Raw genomic sequence first — 14377 nt, 5'->3', positions numbered from 1 at the left:
TTACGCGGCGCCGCTTCTAGCCCCCCCGGGGGCGGGAGAATAGGGGGCTGGGAACGGCCTCCGTTACCGGAGTGAAACACTCCGGTTTTCAATCCGGCGTCAGGACTTAGTCTCCCGATGGGAGAATTGCGCCCATGGACTTCCAATAGGCATTTGATAAAGTTGCATTTTGCTTGCCAGAAATGTTGAAGCTCACTGAATAAAACAGGCAATGTCAGCTGGATACAAAGTTGGCTGAGTGGCAGGAAACAGTGTGGTAAATTGTTGTTTTTCAGACAGGAGGATGGTATACAGTTGGGTTCCCCAGGGATCAGCACAAGGGTCATGGCTTTTCTTGATATTATTACAATCCCAGACTGAACCAAAACCCCAATATTTAGTTTATTTGTAAGACAGTGCAGAAAGAATCCTTCACCTACCAGTGAATGCATGAAGAAATAGTGCTTGGAAATTTTTGAAACAAAACTTTATTATGAATACAATATTAACTTCACACCCGAAAAGAACAGCTTACAATCACCCCTCAAAAACTACTACTGGATTTCCCATTAAACACCAAGAAAAAGAAACGTACAGCTCTCAATCGATCTTACTATGGGAGAATTGTGGACTCTGAGTCACTCAGATCAGACTTCAACTCTTCCAAAACTTTTTCCCCAAAACTCCCTCTCTAAAGCCTCACAAATGACTCTCTGCATTCCTTGGCTACACCCAGCAATGACCTCATCTCCCTAAGCTAAAAAAACAAATAACCTCTGCAGGCTGCAAAGCACATTAACTCCCTTAAAAGTCCATTATTCCAGACTGAAAACCACATTCTTTTGTCAATTTCACCTTCTCATAGAATCATAGAATTTACAGTGCAGAAGGAGGCCATTCGGCCCATAGAGTCTGTACCTGCCCTTGGAAAGAGCACCCCACTCAAGTATATGCTTCCTCCACCCCATCCCCTTAACCCAGTAACCCCAATTAACCTTTTTGGACTCTAAGGGCAATTTAGCATGGCCAATCCACCTAACCTGCACATCTTTAGATTGTGGGAGCAAACCCAGGCAAACATGGGGAGAAAAAAAGCACCCAGGCCCTGCAAAACAATTATTTAAACCAACATGACCACTGGAGCCAAACACACTCTAACCCCAAACTTAACCCTTGAATTGCCTAATACTTAGAATCCAATATTCCTGAAGTCTTCCAATCATCACAATACGCATTAATGACTTAGACTTAAATGTATAGGGCATCACTTCAAAATTGCAGAGAACACAAAACTTGGAAGTATTGTGAACATTGAATTCAAGGGGGGCAGGCTGGTGAACACTTGCCTTGAAATTTAATGCAGAAAAAAGTGCTTTTGTAGTGTAATGTTGAAAGCACCACCGTCAATTTTCACTGGAATGTTTTGCTTGCATTCTTCATGTTGGAGAATACAGTTGATGAAGTAGCCTGTTTTCTTTTATCTTTCAGTTATTACAAAATGCTCCTGATGAGGTCCTTGTCGTGGCGTCATCAACACTGTGCAATCTTCTCCTTGAATTCTCTCCAAGCAAAGAGGTTCGCCTTTATCAAATGAATGGGCATTTCACTGCCACTGCTGTTGGTATTAATTATTAAATGCACCCGAATGTTATCTGCCGACTGCCAAAATAAGTTGTTAGCAATTTGTTTCATATATTCATTTGGCCATAATAAGATGTAAAATTGTATTCTATTGTCCAACTGAATTACATTTTTATACTATTCATTTGCCATTGGAATAACGCAACACAAAATTGCTCAAACGTGATTGGTTTAAGTTGTTCGTGCTGTTGCTGTTGAAATGGCGAGCGTCAAGGCGATACATAATTTTGGTCTGATTTTTATATCTATTATCAGATTCTGAGCCTTTGGGAAGAGCTAGAAATCCTTTTTTGAAATAAATTAATTGTTTAAAAAGAATATAATCTTGTATTTTACAGCCTATCTTGGAGTCAGGGGCTGTAGAGCTATTGTGTAACTTGACTCAGAGTGAAAATCCAGCCCTCAGAGTCAATGGAATATGGGCTTTAATGGTAAGAACTTCTCGTACTAAGGCTCATCATATTGTCCTGTTTAAACTGTTTTGTTCTTACGATCTCACTCTATTTAGACAATGGTTCAAGAGATTTTTTTGTTTGCAGCCCCACTCATTTTAGTTGTAGAGCTGTCTGGATGACAGGTCTGTTACTTAGTTGCTTTTTCCAATGTGTTTGTTGCAAAGTTTACTTTCTGCAAAACACCGATAGAAGCAGACGCAGCCTCTGCATGAGTAGAAACAATTATTTGACATTTAAGTTCCACCGAGTAGACACTTTTAAGCTTTTTCTGCATGTGATGAATTTACAATGGGCAATATTGAAGATTATTTTGAGATTTGGTAGAAAACAAGGTCAGCATTGAACAGTTAAGTGTAGGAATGTTATCAAAAAAGTTGTGATTAAATTAAAATGCTTAATACACTCCCTTACCAATCAGTTCTTGAATTTGTTGTTTTTCCAGTATTCTTCCCCATCCCTTTTTTGGAGGCGGGGAATTACCAACATATTACCAAACCAAAGAGATTAGACAAGCATGACTAAATACTTGGGTCAAAGATTTGCAGTGAAGATTTTTTTGAGCACTTGTGGTTTGTGTGAATCAATGGTGATGCACACATTTGTATCCCATCCATAACTTCCCCAGAGAGGGTGGTGGTAAGCTGCCGCCTTGAACTGCTGCAATCCATATGGTATAAGTAGACCCACAGTGGTATTAGGGAGGGAGTCTCAGGAATTTGACTCGGTAATGGTGATGTATTTCCAAGTCAGGATGGCATTTGATTTGGTATGGAGCTTGGTGGTGTTCCCATGCACCAATTCCCTATGTTCCTCCAGGCAATAAGGCTGACGTTTTCGGAAGGTGCTGTCAAAGAAGCCTTGTTGAATTGCGGCTGTGCATCTTGTACATGGTACCCACTGCAGCCACGGTGCATTGATGGTAGAGGAAGCAAATGTTTAAGATGGTGGCTGGAGTACCAAGTGGGGTGTTTTGCCCTGGATGATGTTGAGCTTCTTGAGTGTTGACTGCACATATCCAGTCGGTGTCGAGTATTCCATCGCAATCTTGACTTTTGCCTTGAATTTGATGGACAAGCTTTGGGATGTCAGGAGTTCAGTTATTCACTACAGAACACCAAGCCTCTGATCTGTTCTTGTAGCCACAGTATTCGTGTGTCTCATTCAGTTATGCTTCTGGACAATGGTGACCATGCAAAATGTTGATGGTGAAGAATTCAGTTTTGATAATGCTGTTGAATGGCAGGGGGGGCTAGATTCTCTTTTTGTTGGGAATGTTTATTCCCTGGAGTGTGGAGTAAATGTTACTTGCCATTTGACAACCCAAGGCTGAGTGTTGTCCCGATCTTGCTGCGTTGCTGCATGTGGGGACGGACTGCTTCATTATTTGAGGAGTTGCATGCAGAATTGAAAGCAATGCTGTCATCAGTGGACATCCCAGCTTTTGACAGATGGAGGGTCATTAATGAAGCAACTGAAGATGGTTGGGCCGAGGACCCTACCCTGAGGAACCCCTACAATTATGTACTTGGAGCTGACATGATCAGCTTGCAATAAACATAGCCATCTTTCTTTGTGTTAGTTATGACTCTGGCCATCTCTCTCTGGTGTATGTGGCTCAATATCACATATTCAATCAGTGAATGATCTCAGGAGCCAAATTATCACTGAACTTATAAGGATTGAAATTTTGGGAGAATGCACAACTCCTTCATCTTTATTGTGATTTGTGTACTCCAGACAAAAACAATAATTGGTGTTTGAATTAATAATTATCTTCAAACTAGCAAAATAGATTAAAATAAAATGCCACAATGTTGGACTGTTTAAACCGGCAAATATATTGCTTGGATTATTTTAAGACATTTTTGTACTTCATGCCAATTATGTGAGTTTAAGCATAGACCCCAAATTGTTAATTAGTCCATATAACTCTGGTCTTGACCTCTCCTGTTAAATATTGTTTCCTTTCTCCCATTCTCAATCATGTTTAATTTAACATATATAACTCCAATATGCATCAGGTTGCTCACAATTGTTGGCTATTAAAGCATGGAAGATGGCTGGCTACTTGTGCCAAAGTCCCTGTGGCCAACACTCTACAAAGGCTATCTACTTAGTTTCTTTTCCCATATGCTTTTACTCCACAAATATTTATCCACTTCAGTATTTAAGAGCCAATATGTTCTGGTTTATATCAGAGTAAACCTCTGTTGAAGAAAATTCTCCCAATGTTCCCTTCTTCAGGCACTGGTTCCTTGGTTATATCCTTTACTGCTGATGTTTCTTCGTAACATTATTTTGACCTGACTAAAGACTGATTCAATTAATATGTGAATTTTGCTTTACAACTATAATTTTCATGATGTATTTCCCAGATATTTAACGCTTTCATTGAAGTACAGTTTTGCAATCTGCCTGCGTCTCTGTAGAAGTGAAAAAGATGTACCTCAGGGGATGGGTATATGTGTCACAATCCCAGGAATGTCCTAAAGCTGGGCCGGAGGGGATGAGGTGCTTTTTGGACAGAATGACCTTCCTAAGGGTGGGCAGGGGGCTGGTAAATGGGCTGGGGGCCCCGATCAGGACCGAAGAAATAGCTGAGGGCTTGAAGGCAATGCAGTCGGGTAAGGCCCCGGGGCTGGACGGGTATCTGGTGGAATTCTACAAGAAATTCTCGGGGATATGAAGTCCATTGTTGGTCAAGGTTTTCAATGAGGCGAGGGATAGAGGGGTGTTGTCCCCGATGTCACAGGCCACTATTTCGTTAATATTGAAGTGGGACAAGAACCCGGAGCTATGCGGATCACATAGGCCGATCTCCCTGCTTAATGTGGATGCCAAGTTGCTGGCCAAAGTTTTGGCCTCCAGGATTGAAGATTGTGTGCCGGATGTGATTTATGGAGGATCAAACCGGGTTTGTCAAGGGCAGGCAGTTGGTGGCCAATATAAGAAGGCTGCTCAATGTGATTATGATGCCCACGGAGAGTAGGGAGGTTGAGGTAGTTGTGGCAATGGATGTGGAAAAGGCGTTCGACCGGGTGGAGTGGAACTATTTATGGGAGGTGCTAGGACAGTTTGGGTTCGGTAGGGGCTTTATCAACTGGGTTAGGCTGTTGTACCAGGCCCGGAGGTTAGTGCAAGGACGAATAGGATGACCTCGGACTATTTTAGACTGCACCGGGGTCAAGACAGGATGCCCCCTCTCCCCACTACTGTTTGCATTAGCTCGGCAGCACGGTAGCACAAGTGGATAGCACTGTGGCTTCACGGCGCCAGGGTCCCAGGTTCGATTCCCCGCTGGGTCACTGTCTGTGCGGAGTCTGCACGTTCGCCCCGTGTCTGCGTGGGTTTCCACCGGGTGCTCCGGTTTCCTCCCACAGTCCAAAGATGTGCAGGTTAGGTAGATTGGCCATGATAAATTGCCCCTAGTGAGCAAAAAGGTGAGGATGGGTTATTAGGTTACGGGTATAGGGGGGAAGTGAGGGCTTAAGTGGGTCGGTGCAGACACGATGGGCCAATTGGCCTCCTTCTGTACTGTATGTTCTATAGCGCTGCTGGCAATTGCTCTGAGAGCTTCAAAGGGCTGGTTCGGGGGGGGGTGGGGGGGAACACAGGGCCTCGCTGTACGCGGACGACCTGTAGCAGATCCAGGGGCAGGATGGGTGAGATCATGGTGACATTGGGGGAATTTGGCTGGTTTTCGGGATATAAACTGAACATGACAAAGAGTGAGATATTTGTAGTCCAGGCAAGAGGTCAGGAGGGTCGGCTGGGGGAGCTACCGTTTAGGTTAGTGGGGGACAGTTTTAGGTACTTATGGGTACAAGTGGCGCGCGACTGGGGCCGGTTACACAAGTTGAGCTTGTCCCGGTTGGTCGAGCAGATGAAGGGCGAGTTTCGGAGATGGGATGCGCTACCGCTGTCGCTGGCCTGGAGGGTGCAGGTGGTTAAGATGACGGTCCTATTGAGATTTGTATTTGTATTCCAATGCCTCCCAATTTTCATCCCGAGGTCCCTTTTTTTAAGAGGATTAATAAAATCATTTTGGGCTTTGTCTGGGTGGGCAAGTCCTCGCGGGTGAAGAAGGCGATGCTCGAGAGGAATCGGGGGGGGGGGGGGGAGGAAGAGGGGGCTTGCCCTGCCAAACTTCAGTAATTACTACTGGGCGGCCAATATTGCTATGATAAGGAAGTGGGTGGTGGGGGCGAGATCGGTTTAGAAGCAGATGGAGGCAGCTTCATGCATTGGCACCAGCTTGGGGGCGTTGATAATGGCACCTCTGCCGTTCCCACCGGCGAGATATTCCACCAGCCCCGTGGTGGCGGCCTTGAGGATCTGGTGTCAGTGGAGGAGATACGTTGGAGCGGTGAGAGCATTGGTTTCGTCCCCAATATGTGACAACCACCTGTTTGCCCCAGGGAGCCTGGATGGGGAGTTTCGAGTATGGCGAAGGGTGGGAATTGAGAGGAGGGAGGACTTGTTCCTGGAAGGGAGCTTCCCTAGCTTGAGGACGCTGGAGGAGAAGTTTGGGTTGGGGACTTTCTGCGCAGGCAGGTATCATTCTTCCCACTCCTGCCACTAAGGGGGATCCAGGATAGGGTAGTGTCTAGGGGATGGGTGGGGGAGGAGAGCGTCTCCGACATCTACAAGGAACTAATGGGGGCGGAGGAGACGTAGACCGAGGAGCTGAAGCGTAAACGGGAGAAGGTATTTGGGGGAGAGATGGAGGATGGCTTATGGGCGGATGCATTAAGCAGAGTCAACGCGGCCGCTACATGCGCAAGGCTGAGCTTGATCCAATTCAAGGTGGTCCACCGGGCCCACATGACAGTGGCCCGGATGAGTAGGTGCTTTGGGGTGGAGGACAGGGTGTGTAAAATGTGCGGGAGGACCAGCGAACCATATCCGCATGTTCTGGGTGTGTCCAAAACTTTGGGGATTTTGTCGGGTTTGCGGACGTTATGTCCAGAGTATCGAAAACAAGGGTGGCAATGAGCCCAGTGGTGGTGATTTTTGGGGTGGCGGAAGATCCAGGAGTCCAGGAGGAGAAAGAGGCAGATGTTCTGGCCTTTGCCTCCCTGGTAGCCCGGAGACAGATATATATATTTTTTTGTAAAATATTTTTATTCTCCACTTTCACATTTTCTCCAGAATTTACACCCCACCCACAAGCAGTAAATGGTAACAAATACAAAATCAATTTCCTTATCAACAACAACGATCCCATCCTCCCACCACCCCAAGCAATGGCCCACCTGACAATATAAACGTCAAATAGAACAAACCCTCCCACGGTGGGACAAACAAAGGAGAAATAAAAGAGAAAGGAATTAGGAATCGCTTATGGTCACCATTAACCTATAGAATCTCTTCTCTCCCCCCCCCCCCCCCAACATTCAATGCTATCTAATCCCCGAAAGAGCACCGTAGATGATACCCATCCTAACCTCTGTTCCTTTTCCCCCCCCCCCCTCCTCCTTTCCACCCCAGCTAGACTCATCAGGACCTATTCTGCCAGGCTCTGATGGCCGCAGCCCCTACCCCCACCTCACGTTCACTGGCTGGCTTAAACCGGCCAGCGTGGAGGCTCCCGCCCGGGTCTCTTTCCCCCCTTGCCCGGCCCCAGGAAAACTAAGAAATCCCCTTTAGTACACAAACCCCGCATACACACCCAAGCTCCAAAGAACCATCATTGCAAGTGAAAGTCCCCTCTCTTCCCTTGTCCAAGTATATACAATGTTGGCTCATTTAGCACATACACCTGCCGCAGTCAAAAAATACAGTTACATGAGGCTATATCAGTACATGACCACTTCTCAATTCAGCCACAGTCCTTCTGCCTTCGCAAACCCCTCCGCTGCTTCCGCCATCCCGAAATAGAAGTCCTTGGATTTGTAGGTCACCCTCAACTTAGCTGGGTATACTATGTCGCACCGCACCTTACTGATGTACAGCGCCTTCTTCACCCGGCTGAAGGCAGCCCGCCTCCTCGCCAGCTCCACCGCAAAGTCCTGATATATGCGTATACCAGCTCCAGCCCACTGCACCACCCGCTTCTGCTTTGTCCAGCACAGGACCTTCTCCTTCACACTGTACCTACAAAAACACAGAGTCACTACTCTTGGCGGCTCACTCTCCTTTTGTACAGGCCTCCACGACCGATGAGCCCGATCCAGTTCATATCGGGAGGGATCATCACCCTCCCCCAATAGCTTCGCCAACATCGTGGCAAATTACTAAGTCGGCTTCGGGCCTTCCACTCCTTCGGGCAGACCCCCAATCCTCAGATACTGTCGCCTGGACCTGTTTTCCAAGTCGTCCATTTTGGCTCGCAGACCCTTGTTGATCTCTATCACCTTCCGCATCTCCTTCCCCATTGAGGTAAGTTGATCGATGTGCTGTAACAATGTCTCTTTCACTTCCGTCAGCGCCTCGCCTTGCTCCTGTACCTCCGCCACTGCGTTCAATACCGTCGCCCTCACCGGGGCAATCGCCTCCTCCACCAGCACTTTCAATACCGCCCCCATCTCCTTCCTCATCGCCTCCATGTGTTTTGTGATCTGCCTTTCGAGCCCCGCGGCCATCACCGTAGTCATTTATTCAACTGTGGGCAATGCGGCCTCCCCTGGTGCCCCAGCCTCCCATTTTACTTGCCGTCCCTGCGGTGATCTTTCCACTCCCCGACGGACTTTCAGCTGTTTTTTTCACGGCCGTTTTTTTTTTTAACTTGTTCTCGACATCTTCCTTCACTGCCTTCTCCCTGCTTTTGCCGCCTCTGTTACCCCTGGGACCTGGCATTCGACCCCGGAAATGCCGTTCCCAAGCGGTAGCCCTCCAATGTGCGGCTGCCTCCCGCCCGCCGTCACCGGAAGTCCCCGGAGACGGATATTATTAGCTTGGAGGGACTCAAAGCCCCCGAAGTCGGAGGCCTGGTTAACCGACATGGCGAGCTTTCTCGGCCTGGAGAAGATTAAGTTCGCCTTGAGAGGGTCAGTGTTAGGGTTCGCTCAGAGGTGGCAACCATTCATTGACTTCTTCACGGAGAATTAATCGTCAGCGGGGGGTGGGTGGCGGCTAGGGTAGCGTAGAATAGGAGGTTAGATAGGCGGGTCTTGGAGGGACGGGTGTCGGTGTTTGCACTATGTTTATCGTTATTTGTACGCTGTTTTTATACTGTTGTTTGTAATGCCAAAAAATACCTCATTAAAATTGTTTGTTTAAAATTAAAAAAAAAAAAAAATAGGAGTCTGATGTAGGAGTCCTTGTTGTCGAGATGCTCTAGGGATGATTGTAGGCCCAGGGAAATGGCATCTGCTGTGGACCGGTTGCGACGGTATGCGAATTGCAGTGGATCAAGGCATTTTAGGAGTATGGAGATGATGCGCTTCACGATCAACCTCTCGAAGCATTTCATTATGACTGAAGTCAGGGCCACCGGACGGTAGTCATTGAGGCACGTTGCCTGGTTCTTCTTTGGTACCGGTATGATGGTGGTCTTCTTGAAGCAGGTGGGGACCTCGGAGTGGAGTAGGGACAGGTTAAAGGTGTCCGCGAACACCTCTGCCAGCTGGTCTGCGCAGGCTCTGAGTGCACGACCAGGGATCCCATCCAGGCCCGTCGCCTTCCGAGGGTTCACTTTCAGGAAGGCCAATCCGACTTCGGAAGCTGTGATGGTGGGTATGGGTGAATTATGGGCTGCTGGGGCACTCGACAGCGGATTGTTGGTTACCTGCTCGAACCGAGCATAGAATGCATTGAGTTCATCGGGGAGGGGTGCGCTGCTGCTGGAGATACTGCTCGGCTTCGCTTTGAAGCCCGTTATGTTGTTTAGTCCTTGCCACAATCGCCGAGAGTCTGTCTGTGACTCTAGCTTGGCTTGATATTCTCTCTTGGCATCTCGGATGGCTTTGTGGAGGTCGTACCTGGATTTCTTGTATAGGTCAGGGTTGTCTGACTTGAACGCCTCAGATCTGTCCTTCAGTAGGGAGTCAATCTCGCGATTGAGCCATGGTTTCCGGTTGGGGAACGTACGTACTGCTTTCTTTGGCACGCAGTCATCCACATATTTGCTGATGAAGTCTGTGACGGTGGTGGCATACTCATTTAAGTTGGTCGCTGAGTTCTTAAATATGGACTGTCTCTAAGCAGTCGCGTAAGAGCTCTTTGGTTTCCTTGGACTTGTGTGAAGCATTGGACGGACACACTGTATGTACTTCAGTTTAAGCCTAACTGGCACTGAGTTAGCCTAATCTTTTCACTCTTGTACTCTGTAAAACTAATGAACCTGTATGCCTTTTATCAGCTTTATTGACTTGTCCTGCCACTTTCAAGATTCCAGATTACTCTGTTCCTGACTTCCTTCAAAAAGGGCCTGATTGAAATATTAGTAGAGGATAAGCTAGATATGGACAAAAAATATAGAGACAGGAAAAATAACTTTATATTAAATGCGAAGTCAAATTCGCTTACTTTATTTTTCTCTTTTCTGCTCTCTTCATCTGCACACTCATTTTTGATGCTTTGCAAAAGATAATTCCATACACATGCCTTTCTGTGAATACTGGCAGCATTGCAGCCTACAAGTTAAACTAGTGCATAAAGGATCATCTAACCCAAGTATATTTTTCTGTCAGATATCCCAGTTATATGAAAATATTTTGGGACAGGAGGAAAATATGAATGGATATATTGGTCGAGACTGGGTCCAAACTTGAGTGCCTTGATCAGAAATCTAAACCAGAATACACTTGTAGACAAGTCTGTCTAATGAGATTACCACAGCTTTTTATGCAATATGTGAGTGAATTGGATAATCTTGATTGGATTTATTTATCAATTTGTGGATTACCGTGTCAGTTTTAAGTTGGAACCTCAGAATTGAGCTTGTATTCAATAATGGAATGCAGAATGTGGATCTCTTGAGACATATCTGCTGATAAGAATTCCATAGCTGTTCAAAAACAGGCTGACATGTATTTCATGCCATGCTGAACATTGCGTTTCTTTTGAAAAAGAGCCTTCAAACTAAGGTGATGTGTGTGATTTCACTTTCAGACTTTGCTGAGTTGGAGATAATTATAAGCCTTGCAACTCTTCTATGATGAGGTGACCTTGTTCCAGGCTGTACTACTTGTCATAATAAGCTGCTATGACCAAATGCACTGGTTGGAGTGTTATTTTCTTATTGTACTCACTTATTTAGACATGGTATGACAATATTGAGAAATGTAATATTTAGATTTTCATTTGTTGCCGTTGAACATTCTCAGAGCATCGGGTGCATCTGCTGTAATGTAACTGGCTCAGCCTATCTAAGAAAAGGTACGGTCCCCTCCAGTGTGGCAGTTTTGGATGTGACGGACCGACTGTAGACTTATAGGCGCGATTCTCCGCTCCCGCGCCGGTTGGGAGAATCGCCTGGGTCGCCAAATTATCCCGCGACGCCGGTCCGACGCCCTCCCGCGGTTCACGGAAGCGGCCAGATCGGCACAATCTCGTTTTGCGCGGCGCGGTACAGTGAATCACCCGAGACAGCCAAAATGGCGATTCACCGGTACCCCGCGATTCTCCGGCCCAGATGGGCCGAGCGGCCTGCCCAAAACGGCGGGTTCCCCCTGGCGCTGTCCACACCTGGTCACTGCCGGCGGGAACAGCGCGGGAACGCTTGGGGGGGGGGCTCAAATGGGGCCGGCCTCTCTGAAGGAGGACCTCTTTTCTTCCGCAGCCCCGCAAGATCTGTCAGACATCTTCTTGCGGGGCGGACTCGGAGAGGACGGCAACAACACATGCGCGGGTGACGCCAGTTATGCGGCGCCGGCCACGTCATATATGCGGCGCCGCCTTTGTGCAGCGCCAAGGCCTGGCGCGCATAAATGACACAGCGCCACTCCTAGCCCATTATCGGGCCCTGAATCGGTCGGGATAGGGGCCGTTTCGCGCCGTCGTGAACCTCGACGGCGCGAACACTCTGCCTCCATTTCGGAGAATCCCGCCCATGAAGTCAAGTCATAGATATCTAACTCATTTTAAACCTATGATTTTAATGAAGTTGGTGAAGAGAGCAATATTGTAGATATTGTACACTTTTAATTTTATAAGATTAAGGGTAGAAATCTGTGGGATGAAGGTAGAATGTTAAGAATTCAATGGTGAATTGGTTAGATAATTGAGAGTTGGGGGTAGTAAATGTTTCAATGTGCAACTGATTATTTCTTTGGAGTAGCACTACCTAACTCCAATGGAAGAGCAAAAGGTGAGCAGGAGTCAGGGATTCTGGGCAGCTAAATTTCTCTTTGACTTCATTGTGATTTTATACAAACAGTGAGGCAGGATACGTGGCACTAACTTCGCAGTCCTGTTTCGACACCAGATTTGTAGCGGCTTATGAAGGTGGAATGATTTCTTTTTCCTATTTTGCTCCCATTTCTTACTGTAAGTTGAAAAATACTGAAACATATTTGTAATGTCAATTGAGGTCTCAACTGTGCAATACTGGAACTTGTAGTGAATTTGAATCATTTATTATACATCACATTTTGCAGGACAATTTCTTTTACAGAACTTACTCATTGTTTAATAATGCTCTTGCTAAATATTGTAAAGGTGAAATAAAACCAATATTTTACACTACGTAATTTAACTTTTGTGCTGTGTACTGTCTGATGTCGAAGTTAACACTAACCAAATTTTTAAAACAAAGTACAGATTGTACTTTATTTTTGAAACTGGCACGAAATGTATTGTGTATATACCCCATTGTTTCCTTGTTCTGTTCGCTCTCGCATGCATCTACATATTCTTTTTATGCACAAAGTTTTAAAATACAATATATATGTCAAATGGAAGTCTTAAAGATTTAAGAAACAGGCTATAAAAGATAAGCTGCACATAATTTTTCCATCAAGAGATGACTAGCAAAATGATACTAACTTTTTATTTTTTTAGAATATGGCTTTTCAAGCTGATCAGAAGATAAAGACAGACATTTTGCGAGGACTGAGTACGGAACAACTCTTCAGATTACTGTCAGATTCAGATGTGAATGTACTAATGAAGACTCTGGGGCTCCTCAGGAATCTTCTTTCCACTAGGCCTGTATGTATTTGTAATTTGAACCTCTGAACTTTTCTATTCTAACCATCCTCTCTCTGATCTCGAGTGTTATGATGTTGAACTGCTAAAATGACCCTGGTGTTGAAGATGACCAAACCCAGGAATTGTAGATAATAATGAAAGTGCTGAAATCAATCAGAGTATAATAATAACTGTTTATAAATTTCAGAATCATGGCCAGTGACCTTTTAAAGATTTGTACCTCTTTAAAAAGTGTACATGCGTATAGCATTAAACAAGACCCCAAGAAATTAGCTTTTATATATTTTCAGGTAATCATAAGTATGTAGGTGTGTACAGAAATTATAAATAGCCGTTAACAGTATTTCCAGGAGAGGTTCTATTCTTCGGTTCTGGAGAGTCTTGGATTTCTGTGTGAAAAATCTTATTTACTTGATGTAAAAAAAATGATACTCTCTTGAATTTCAGAAGCAAGTATTCCCCACTTGATGCATAAGAAACACCTTTCATTTCAGTATTGTATTTTCTACTCCTTTCTGATTTCACACATTATCCCAGCTAAGAGGACAGACATGCAATTTATTTCCCTAATTTTCATCAATATTGTTATGAAACTTGAGCTTAGAAGGGAGTGACTAGAGAACTTTTATTCTTCCACCCTCTGCTCATCAGCAGTTCAAATTAATAAGCCTTCATAAAGACAGGCATACTCAGAATCTAGAAATTCATGCTGCGAGCGACTGGGATTTCAATGCTCTGCAGAAAGTACTATTGCAACAGTAGTTAAGTATCCACGTGAAATCTGATTTTCAGCACATCAAGTCGTTTAATAATTATAGCTCTGGACCTCTTTTTATAATGGTATTTGCATTAGGGAGGTGGAGGTAGTGATCGCAATGGATGCAGAAAAGGTTTTTTTTTAATTAAATATTTTATTGAAAATTTTTGGTCAACCAACACAGTACATTGTGCATCCTTTACACAATATTATAACAACACAAATAAAAATTACCTATTTTATAAACAAAAAATGAATAAATAATAAATAACAAAAATGAAAACTAGCCCTAATTGGCAACTGCCTTGTCACAAGTAACACTCTCCAAAAATATAATTTAACAGTCCAATATATAATTATCTGTAGCAACGACCTATACATACTATACAGTATATATTAACAACCCTGAGAGTCCTTCTGGTTCCTCCTCCCCACCCCCCCCCCCCCCGAT

The 14377-nt window shown here is 45.1% G+C and overlaps 1 protein-coding gene across 6 annotated transcripts in view; it reads left to right on the top strand.

Annotated features, from left to right (window-relative positions):
• The window catches only part of armc8 (armadillo repeat containing 8), a 141238-nt gene that overhangs the window by 84645 nt on the left and 42216 nt on the right, over nucleotides 1-14377 (top strand). For all 6 annotated transcript variants that reach the window (XM_072479242.1, XM_072479262.1, XM_072479279.1 and 3 more), the window contains 3 exons: nucleotides 1468-1554; nucleotides 1959-2051; nucleotides 13020-13169. In XM_072479242.1, the coding sequence (XP_072335343.1) occupies nucleotides 1468-1554; nucleotides 1959-2051; nucleotides 13020-13169 (330 nt within the window). The remainder of the gene's footprint in view (nucleotides 1-1467; nucleotides 1555-1958; nucleotides 2052-13019; nucleotides 13170-14377) is intronic.

Source organism: Scyliorhinus torazame, chromosome 2 (genome assembly GCF_047496885.1).
Source record: "Scyliorhinus torazame isolate Kashiwa2021f chromosome 2, sScyTor2.1, whole genome shotgun sequence".
Taxonomy (NCBI): domain Eukaryota; kingdom Metazoa; phylum Chordata; class Chondrichthyes; order Carcharhiniformes; family Scyliorhinidae; genus Scyliorhinus; species Scyliorhinus torazame.
This window is presented reverse-complemented; position numbering and strand designations above follow the sequence as displayed.